The sequence below is a fragment of the Oncorhynchus clarkii genome, chromosome 3 (assembly GCF_045791955.1).
Source record: "Oncorhynchus clarkii lewisi isolate Uvic-CL-2024 chromosome 3, UVic_Ocla_1.0, whole genome shotgun sequence".
NCBI lineage: Eukaryota > Metazoa > Chordata > Actinopteri > Salmoniformes > Salmonidae > Oncorhynchus > Oncorhynchus clarkii.
In genome coordinates this window covers 31,388,562-31,399,370 of record NC_092149.1, presented here as the reverse complement: position 1 = coordinate 31,399,370, position 10,809 = coordinate 31,388,562, and the positions used below count along the sequence as shown (strand labels likewise).

The 10,809-nt window shown below is 44.0% G+C and overlaps 1 protein-coding gene across 1 annotated transcript; it reads left to right on the top strand.

The window, feature by feature from the left end:
• The first annotated feature begins 522 nt into the window (after positions 1-522).
• LOC139405912 (serine/threonine-protein kinase Nek8-like) lies at positions 523-7,518 on the top strand. Its single transcript, XM_071148357.1, has 5 exons — positions 523-586; positions 5,318-5,463; positions 5,627-5,765; positions 5,968-6,075; positions 6,246-7,518. Exons 2-5 carry the CDS (start codon positions 5,318-5,320, stop codon positions 7,209-7,211), a joined length of 1,359 nt encoding a protein of 452 aa, XP_071004458.1. The 5' UTR covers positions 523-586; the 3' UTR covers positions 7,212-7,518.
• Positions 7,519-10,809: the final 3,291 nt, after the last annotated feature.

The window sequence follows — 10,809 nt, the reverse complement described above, 5'->3', positions numbered from 1 at the left end:
TGCCTCGAAGCCCACTTCAAATACATCTTCTTGTCTTTTTGTGCCTGTGTAGAGTTTGACAACATTTGACTGTGCTGACATAAATAGTGTACTGTGCAATCTGGGAATGCTTCAGTTAGAGATGGTTGGTTGGTTGGTTTTGAATGGATTAGAATATCAGGCTACATTTTCTACAGAATTTCCACCTTACCAGGTGAGCAACTGTCTGTAGAATTCCTCTGTTCTACAGTTGCAACACTGTTTCCTTTAGTTTGTAGTCAACAGACACACCCTTCTCACCCACTTCATTGTCATATTTTCTTTGGAATTCTCTCTTTGTCTTTGTGACTTTGAGAGAATTGACTCTGTAGTGTATACTTACCACTACTTACCCTAACAAATGTTATGCAACAATAGTATGCACATGCGCCTCGCACACTTTCTGTGTATGACAGACCGACCACATTCTCTGTCATATCCAGAGAAAGGGGTGTGACTACTTTAGGGGTGGGACATGCAAGAGGTAAAAAGACACACAGCTGTGTTATTTTATGTTTACACCTGACACAGCAGGACAGCAGCCATACCTGAAGTAAACTGACAAGAGGTAAGGATAATTTAATAAGATTTGACATTAATGTCCAGGTAGCAGATAATGGACCTTATCTGACATTTATGTAGTTGGTTCTGTATATTAATGTAACTAATATCAATGGGTTCTAACTTGACAAAATTCTTTGTTAGTTTACAATTTTACAATTTATGCAACTCGCATATAAAAACCAGTAAGACTGCTGGAATGCCCTGAGCACAAGATTGTCATTTTTATGACTCATATAGTAGAGGAACATATTGCCTGTAGCCTACTTTACATGGTAAGCTGTTGCACATCAAGTGGCACTTAACTCCACATCACTTCACTTAGTTATGGAAAATGGCTGTGAGGATTTTTGTACACTATTCACAACATATTGAAACAATTACTATCTTCATATCATCACAATCCTATTTCAGCAATAAAATGTGGATAAACCAGTGGTGGAAAAAATACCCGATTATCGTACCTGTGTAAAAGTAAAGATACCTTAATAGAAAAGAAAAGTAAAAGTGAAAGTCACCCCGTGAAATACTACTTGAGTAAAAGTATAAATGTATTTGGTTTTAGATATACTTAAGTGTCAAAAGTAAAAGTATACACCTTTTCACATTCCTTATATTAAACAAACCAGACGGCACAGTTTTCTTGTTTTAAAATACAACTGTATTGCACTTTTTATAAGTGTTTTATTCACCGTGTGACGATGACCACAGGGTGTTGTGGGATTGTTTCCAAAGTTGGAGCTGATTTGGAGAAAACCTCAAACACAACTTTTAGAACAGCATTACAATATTAGAACAATTGATTTAAGAGTTTGCAATTTGGGAATGTTGTTTTGGGGGTGCTCTAAATTACCCTTTATATTTGCGTTTCTGGCATTTAGAAATAGGTTCTACACTGCCTTTAAGATTATATTAACTGCATTTGATTAACTTCCCATGTATAACAATCATGAAGTTTGCTTTTGTAAAATAGAACAAATGAGATTTTGCGTGTTATATCAATATCCAATGAAATCCCAGGATTTGATGCCATTCCAATCACTTTGTTCAAGCCATTATTATGAGCCGTCTTCCCCTCAGTAGCCTCCACTGAATGAAATAGATGTAATGTAAAGAGGATTGCAAAAGTTGTTGCTCCATTCTAGAGGTGTCAACTTAATTTACCAAATGTGGCCATTTCTGTAAAGCCAATGTCAAGAAAGCTGCATATTAATGGGAAGAAATGGCATTTTCATATTCTGCATACTTACAGTGCCTTGCGAAAGTATTCGGCCCCCTTGAACTTTGCGACCTTTTGCCACATTTCAGGCTTCAAACATAAAGATATAAAACTGTATTTTTTTGTGAAGAATCAACAACAAGTGGGACACAATCATGAAGTGGAACGACATTTATTGGATATTTCAAACTTTTTTAACCAATCAAAAACTGAAAAATTGGGCGTGCAAAATTATTCAGCCCCCTTAAGTTAATAGTTTGTAGCGCCACCTTTTGCTGCGATTACAGCTGTAAGTCGCTTGGGGTATGTCTCTATCAGTTTTGCACATCGAGAGACTGAAATTTTTTCCCATTCCTCCTTGCAAAACAGCTCGAGCTCAGTGAGGTTGGATGGAGAGCATTTGTGAACAGCAGTTTTCAGTTCTTTCCACAGATTCTCGATTGGATTCAGGTCTGGACTTTGACTTGGCCATTCTAACACCTGGATATGTTTATTTTTGAACCATTCCATTGTAGATTTTGCTTTATGTTTTGGATCATTGTCTTGTTGGAAGACAAATCTCCGTCCCAGTCTCAGGTCTTTTGCAGACTCCATCAGGTTCTTCCAGAATGGTCCTGTATTTGGCTCCATCCATCTTCCCATCAATTTTAACCATCTTCCCTGTCCCTGCTGAAGAAAAGCAGGCCCAAACCATGATGCTGCCACCACCATGTTTGACAGTGTGTTCAGGGTGATGAGCTGTGTTGCTTTTACGCCAAACATAACGTTTTGCATTGTTGCCAAAAAGTTCAATTTTGGTTTCATCTGACCAGAGCACCTTCTTCCACATGTTTGGTGTGTCTCCCAGGTGGCTTGTGGCAAACTTTAAACAACACTTTTTATGGATATCTTTAAGAAATGGCTTTCTTCTTGCCACTTTTCCATAAAGGCCAGATTTGTGCAATATACGACTGATTGTTGTCCTATGGACAGAGTCTCCCACCTTAGCTGTAGATCTCTGCAGTTCATCCAGAGTGATCATGGGCCTCTTGGCTGCATCTCTGATCAGTCTTCTCCTTGTATGAGCTGAAAGTTTAGAGGGACGGCCAGGTCTTGGTAGATTTGCAGTGGTCTGATACTCCTTCCATTTCAATATTATCGCTTGCACAGTGCTCCTTGGGATGTTTAAAGCTTGGGAAATCTTTTTGTATCCAAATCCGGCTTTAAACTTCTTCACAACAGTATCTCGGACCTGCCTGGTGTGTTCCTTGTTCTTCATGATGCTCTCTGCGCTTTTAACGGACCTCTGAGACTATCACAGTGCAGGTGCATTTATACGGAGACTTGATTACACACAGGTGGATTGTATTTATCATCATTAGTCATTTAGGTCAACATTGGATCATTCAGAGATCCTCACTGAACTTCTGGAGAGAGTTTGCTGCACTGAAAGTTAAGGGGCTGAATAATTTTGCACGCCCAATTTTTCAGTTTTTGATTTGTTAAAAAAGTTTGAAATATCCAATAAATGTCGTTCCACTTCATGATTGTGTCCCACTTGTTGTTGATTCTTCACAAAAAAATACAGTTTTATATCTTTATGTTTGAAGCCTGAAATGTGGCAAAAGGTCGCAAAGTTCAAGGGGGCCGAATACTTTCACAAGGCACTGTACATGCTCAAAGTTTAACAATTCCATCTTTGTTTGAATAGCATACGCTCTGAATATATTACTGTAATGTGTTGTCATTCCCAACATCAAATCTTTTAAAATCATTGCAGTGTTGGAAACAGAAGTAGGGGCCACATTATATATGATGGCAGGCCACAAATGGTCACTGAAAGGTACACAACATGATCAAAAGCATTTCTAAAAACATTTAGTCATTATGGGGTATTGTGTTTTGGCCCTGAAGGGACTGTGTATATATACACTACATGACCAAAAGTATGTGGACACCTGCTTGTCGAACATCTCATTCCAAAATCATAGGCATTATCATGGAGTTGGTCCCCCTTTTGCTGCTGTAACAGCCTCCTCTCTTCTGGAAAGGCTTTCCACTAGATGTTGGAACATTTCTGAGGGGACTTCCATTCAGCCACAAGAGCATTAGTTAGGCCTGGCTCGCAGTCGGCGTTCTAATTCTTCCAAAGGTGTTTCATGGGGTTGAGGTCAAGGCTCTGTGCAGGCCAGTTCCCACCCTTCTTGACAAATAATTTATGTATGGACCTCGCTTTGTGCGCTTGGGCATTGTCTTGCTGAAACAAGAACGGTTGAAACAAAGTTGGAAGCACAGAATTGTCTAGAATGTCATTGTATGCGGAAGTGTTAAGATTTCCCTTCACTGGAACTAAGGGGACTAGAACCATGAAAAACAGCCCCAGAGCTTATTATCCAATGGTGGCGAGGCTTCTGTGTGGCTGCTTGTCCCATGGAAACCCATTTCATGAAGCTTCCGACGAACATTTGTTCTTGTGCTGACGTTGCTTCCAAAGGAAGTTTGGAACTAGGTAGTGAGTATTGCAACCGAGGACAGACAATTTTTTTACGTGCTACCCACTTCAGCACTCGGCGGGCCCGTTCTGTGAGCTTGTGTGGCCTACCACTTTGTGGCGGAGCCATTGTTGCTCCTAGACGTTTCACTTCACAATATCAGCATTTACAGTTGACCGAGGCAGCTCTAGCAAGTCAGGAAAGAGAGTGCAAAGTTGTCATCAAGGCAATATATTTAGATTTTTTTTAACACTTTTTTGGTTACTACATGATTCCATATGTGTTATTTCATAGTTTTGATGTCTTCGCTATTATTCTACAATGTAGAAAATATTAAAAATAAAGAAACCCTTGAATAAGTAGGTGTGTTCAAACTTTTGACTGGTACTGTATATGACAATGAATGTCATAACACAGCATGTGACTTTTATGTTTCTGTGTAGAGTTTGACAACCTTTGACTGTGCTGGCATAAATAGGCTACATTGCTATCAGGGATTTGGGAATGCCTCAGTTAGAGATGGTTGGAATGGATTAGAATACCAGTTTAGATTTTCATCAGAATATCCGCCTTACTATGTGAGAAACTGTCAGTAGAATTCCTTTGTTCTACAGTTGCAGCTCTGTTTTCTTTAGTTTGTAGTCAACAGACACACCCTTCTCACCCACTTCATTATCGTCTTCTGTTTTGAATTCTCTCTTTGTAACTTTGAGAGAAGTAACTGTAGGGTGTACATACTGGTACTTACCGTAACAATAGTACTATAACAAATGTTATGCAGAGGTGAATGCTTTAGTCCACTGGTTCTCACTCCTGGTCCTGGGGACCCAAAGGAGTGCACATTTTAGTTTTTTCCCTATCCCTACACAGCTGAATCAAATGATTAACTCATCAAAAGGCTTTGATGATTTGAATCAGGTGTGTAGTGTTAGGGCAAAATCCAAAATGTGCACTCCTTTGGGTCCCCAGGACCAGGATTGAGAACCACTGCTTTAGTCATTTCTATTGGATCTTGACCCCACTGCCCACTCCCCACCAAACCCCCTAGATGGCGTATTCCACCAGCACTCTTGCTGCTGGCTGCTTTGGGAAGATCTACAGGGAGAAGTACAATGACACCTGGGCTGCAATCAAGAAGGTGCCACAACACTTAATCAATAGGAGAGACCTGGAGAGAGAGTGTCAAGTATACAAGTGAGTATGACAGACAATGTGCTATCATGGTATGTTGCTAAATGGTGATGTTATCAGAGATGGTGTTGATGAGGGTGCTGATGATGGTCACGTGCTTAGTTGTGCCCTCATAACCATTTATCCCCATTGTATTTCACACTCTCTCTGTGACCTGGGACTCCAGTAAGGCAATTCATCCTAACATAGTGAAGCTTCTGGGTAATCCAACACTCAAGGACTCTAAGTGGATCATCCCCATGGAGTTCATCTTTGGAGAAGAACTGGAGACAACCATCTTCAAATCACAAAAATCTCAAATCCAGGTAGGCCTATGGATCCCACTGCTCCCACCAAACATGCATACGACGGTGTTGATGAAAGTTCACATAGCAAATATCTGAAATATCTGATAAAGAAGTATCTAGCCCTACAGGATTTTCAGGGGGGCCTTCCCAACATTATTAAAACATTTCTATGTGCAAGTTAGCTCATCAGTTGATATTCAAAGCCTTTCTTCCCCCACAGTTGACTCCATCTATAAAGGCCACCATCATCACAGGCATGTGTGAAGGACTACTTTATCTACACAGCAAAGATATTGTCCATCAGGACCTCAAGCCTGACAACATCATGGTGAGAAAGGCAATAAAGTTGTTTTTGTTATTCTGATGTTCTTCTTTAATGATGCAAGACTTTAGAAGCAGTTGTTCATCTGTTGTTTATCACTATCACGTTATCACTGTAAATAAATAGACTAGAAATAAAACAATATTTCTCAACCCCTCTCAAATGATCTCTTCCAGGTAGAGCATGATTCTCACAGAGCTGTGATCATTGATATGGGACTGGCCAAATTCTTCTGCAATGGCCTAAATTCTGCTATGGATACGGGCAACGAGGCCTACTCTCCCCCTGAGGTCCTGCAGAGGCGGGGCCAGCGAGATCAGCGCTCGGACGTGTGGGCTATGGGTAAAATCATTGCCGAACTCTGTGCCAGAGTCAGGCTGCACACCCCCAGCGTCTGTCCAACTAAGATCCAGGAGACCCTCAGTCTCCAAGGCCAGCAGTACTGTAACGCTGTCTGTAGGATGGTGCAGAGAGACCCCACAATGCGAGCCACCATGGCTGGAATCATGCCGGAGATACAAAGGGCAGGGGTAGATGGCGGTGGCGGCAACACCGGGAGGCAGAAAAGAGGACATCTTCTGACACCCTTTCCTCACACTCAGGTAAAAAATGCATTGCCACGTCCTCAAGCTCCTGTACATCGTTCACCATCTCCATCGAGATTTGAGCGCAGTGCTTTACCAATGCCTGAGGTCAAGACAGTAGTGCCAGCTCCTGTGCAAGCGCCTTCTCCATCGAGATGGGAGCATACAGCATTGCCAAAGACTGATTTGAAGTTTGAGCTCAAGACAACACTGAGACCACAACCCACACAGCAGTCACTTTCCCTATCAAGATGGGAGCGGGCAGCCTTGCCAAAGACTGAGGTCAAGAATTCACCATCTCCCCTTTCAAAGGTAGACGAGGGTAATGCTCTGTTTCCATCAGGCATAACTCAATCCAGTCAAGATGTCATGAAACAGCTTCTCTACAAAGAGGCATCGAGGGGTCTCCCATGCCCACTCCCCACGACGGGCAAGGTGCGAATCCGCCGCTATGAGCAAAGGAATGGGGAAGTGGAGACTTGGGAGCAAAAGGAAGTAGAGACTGAAGGAGGGAGGATAGTCAAGTTTGAGGATGTGATGTTTAACAACAAGACGTAAGAAGGTTATTGAGAGGTTGTGAAGTAGTTGGGAGTTGATTTGACTGTGCTTCTCCAGAGCGCGGGCCACTCCCCTTCCGTCCAATAATGTAAAAGTCTGACATGTTTCTGAAAAAGGTGAAAGACTGTATTTGGGACAGGGGATAAACTAATGGAATAATTCTAATGTCCAGTGAAACTATACTATGTAACAATACATTTACACATTTTCTTACTACGGTAGACTAAATGTGTATATACTGTATGAATATATATATATATATCAACAACAATAAAAGTTGTATTGCACTGTTAAGAAGGAAACCTAAGGCTGAGTAAGGATTCATGAATGATGTTTGAAGGACTATATCACTTTACAGTATTGCTACAATAACTATCTGTGAATGTTTTTGAAATCTCATCCCTCTTGCAAATCAGTTGTATCTTTAGCTTGATATACATTTGACTGTATCATCTAAGACAAGAAGATCTTACATTTAGCTTACACTTAGGACTTAGTCATTTTTCACAAATAGATGCTGTGTTATATCCTCTTTACAACAACAAAGTGTACAAAATGGCCTCTCTTCAAGACTTTGTCAACCAGAGCTGTGTTCAGCTACAGACAGGGTATCCCACTCACAGTTCATCCACTTCATCCCGTCAGAAGGAACTTCAACACAGATGTTTGAGTAATCATTTTTTTTGTATTAATCACCTTATTAAGGCCAATCTGGACTGTGCAGACTTCATTGAGAGAGGAGAAACTAAATCAGAAATCCAGTATCACATTGTCCTTGACCTTGTTACATTTTCAGTGCACTGCGGGGAGCTCTATCTTCTGGAGCAGTCGACCTGGAAAATATATCCACATCACAATGAAGTGAAAGTCTAGTTACACATCAACTGAAGCAAACTAAAGAGCACACATACAGACATGATAATACAGTATCATGATTTGATAAGCCGCTGCATGAACTTTTAGGTACATGGTGCATATCAGTGGCGGTCGTGCCGTTTTAGATCAGGGAAGACATTTTTATTTCTATTACAGCATATTGAATGACTGTCATTCATATTCCATTCACCCAGCTCAATGTAACATCGATAGGTTTAGGCTACTACATGATACTGAAAAATTCCCTATAGCCATCATGAGGTTGCTACAACCGAGCCTACGAAAAAAGTTTACAATGTAGGTGTAAGGGTTTTCGTCCTCCTCTTCTGAGGAGGAGTAGCGAGAATGATCGGAGGACCAATGCGCAGCGTGGTAAGTGTCCATATTGTTTATTTGAAAGACAAACTGAACACTAAAATACAAAAACAATAAACGTGAACAAAACCGAAACAGTACCGTGTAGCTATAATGAGAACTGTGCTGACACCAGCAACTAACATAGACACGGAAACAATCGCCCACAAAACCCAACACAAAACAGGCTACGTAAATATGGTTCCCAATCAGTGACTAACACCTGCCTCTGATTGAGAACCATATCAAGCCAAACATAGAAATAGACAAACTAGACATACAACATAGAATGCCCACTCAGATCACGTCCTGACCAACACTAAAACAAAGAAAACACAAAAGAATGTGACAGTACCCCCACCCCCCCCAAGGTGCAGACTCCGGCCACAAAACCTGAACCTATAGGGGAGGGTCTGGGTGGGCGTCTGTCCGTGGTGGCGGCTCTGGCGCAGGACGTGGACCCCACTCCACCATAGTCTTTGTCCGCTTTAGTCTCCTCCTAGGAACGGCGACCCTCGCCGCCGACCTAGGATTGGCAACCCTACTAAAGGGCCCTACTGGACTAAACAAACTCCTCCGGACTGAGGGGCGGCTCTGGAAAAGGCGGGAGACTCTAGCGGCTCTGGACAGGCGGGAGACTCTAGCGGCTCTGGACAGGCGGGAGACTCTAGCGGCTCTGGACAGGCGGGAGACTCTAGCGGCTCTGGACAGGCGGGAGACTCTAGCGGCTCTGGACAGGCGGGAGACTCTAGCGGCTCTGGACAGGCGGGAGACTCTAGCGGCTCTGGACAGGCGGGAGACTAACGGCTCTGGACTGAGGGGCTCTGGTGCCTCTGGACTGAGGGGCTCTGGTGCCTCTGGACTGAGGGGCTCTGACGCCTCTGGACTGAGGGGCTCTGGCGCCTCTGGACTGAGGGGCTCTGGCGCCTCTGGACTGAGGGGCGGAGGCTCTGGCTCCTCTGGACTGAGGGGCGGAGGCTCTGGCTCCTCTGGACTGAGGGGCGGAGGCTCTGGCTCCTCTGGACTGAGGGGCGGAGGCTTTGGAGCCTCTGGACTGGCGGGAGACTCTAGCAGCGCTGGATAGGCGGGAGCACCTGTAGCCAAAGGACGGAGAGACAGCCTGGTGCGGGGTGCCGGCACTGGTGGTACCGGGCTAGGGACACGCACCTCAGGGTGAGTGCGAGGAGCAGGAACAGGACACACCGGGTTGTGAAGGTGTACTGGAGACCTGGTGTGTATAGCCAGCATCAAATCTTCCGGAACTCTAACACAAGTTTCAGGCTAAGTACGAGGAACTGACACAGGTGGCATCGGACAGCTAACACGCTCCTCAGGGCGAATGCCGTGCATACTACGCCAAACCAACAGCTCTTTCTCCCTTCACTCTCCTCCAATTCCATCAACAACTCCTCGAATGTCTCATCATCTCCCATCCGTTCACTCTCCTCCAATCTGTCCAATAACTCCTCTTCGCCGACAGCTCCAAGTTCCCCCCCCCCAATACATTTTTTGGGGCTGCCTCTCGGGCTTCCTTGCCAGTCGCGTTCCCTCGTATCGTTGGCTCCTCTCTCCGGCTGCCTCTGCTCTCCTCAATGCGATCCCTACCAGCCAGGATCTCGTCCCATGTGTAGCAACCATTGCCATCCTTAACATCATCCCATGTCCAGGAATCTTGACAATTCTGCTGCTGCTGCTGCCGCTACCTCTTCTGCTGCCATTGCCTCTCTGCTGCTGCTGCTGCTGCTGTTTCTGCTGCTTCTTCTGCTGCTGTTGCTGCTGCCTCTTCTGCTGCTTCTTCTGCTGCCGCTGCTGCTGGTTTCTGCTGCTGCACCTTGGGGCGGCGACACTCCCCTGGCTTTGCCCAGGGTCCTCTCCCGTCGAGGATTTCCTCCCACGTCCAGGAGTCTTGTGTCTTCGGCCGCTGTTGCTGCTGCTGTTTACTACGCCGCTTGGTCCTTGGTTGGTGGGTGATTCTGTAAGGGTTTTCGTCCTCCTCTTCTGAGGAGGAGTAGCGAGAAGGATCGGAGGACCAATGCGCAGCGTGGTAAGTGTCCATATTGTTTATTTGAAAGACATAAACTGAACACTAAAATACAAAAACAATAAACGTGAACAAAACTGTAACAGTACCGTGTAGCTATAATGAGAACTGTGCTGACACCAGCAACTAACATAGACACGGAAACAATCGCCCACAAAACCCAACACAAAACAGGCTACCTAAATATGGTTCCCAATCAGAGACAATGACTAACACCAGCCTCTGATTGAGAACCATATCAGGCCAAACATAGAAATAGACAAACTAGACATACAACATAGAATGCCCACTCAGATCACGTCCTGACCAACACTAAAACAAAGAAAA

Excerpts from the sequence above, each read along its gene's own strand:
- LOC139405912 (XM_071148357.1), top strand. The coding sequence starts at position 5,318 with ATGGCGTATTCCACCAGCACTCTTGCTGCTGGCTGCTTTGGGAAGATC. Across the intron at positions 5,766-5,967 it reads CACAAAAATCTCAAATCCAG|TTGACTCCATCTATAAAGGC; the intron begins GTAGGCCTATGG and ends CTTCCCCCACAG. Across the intron at positions 6,076-6,245 it reads TCAAGCCTGACAACATCATG|GTAGAGCATGATTCTCACAG; the intron begins GTGAGAAAGGCA and ends GATCTCTTCCAG.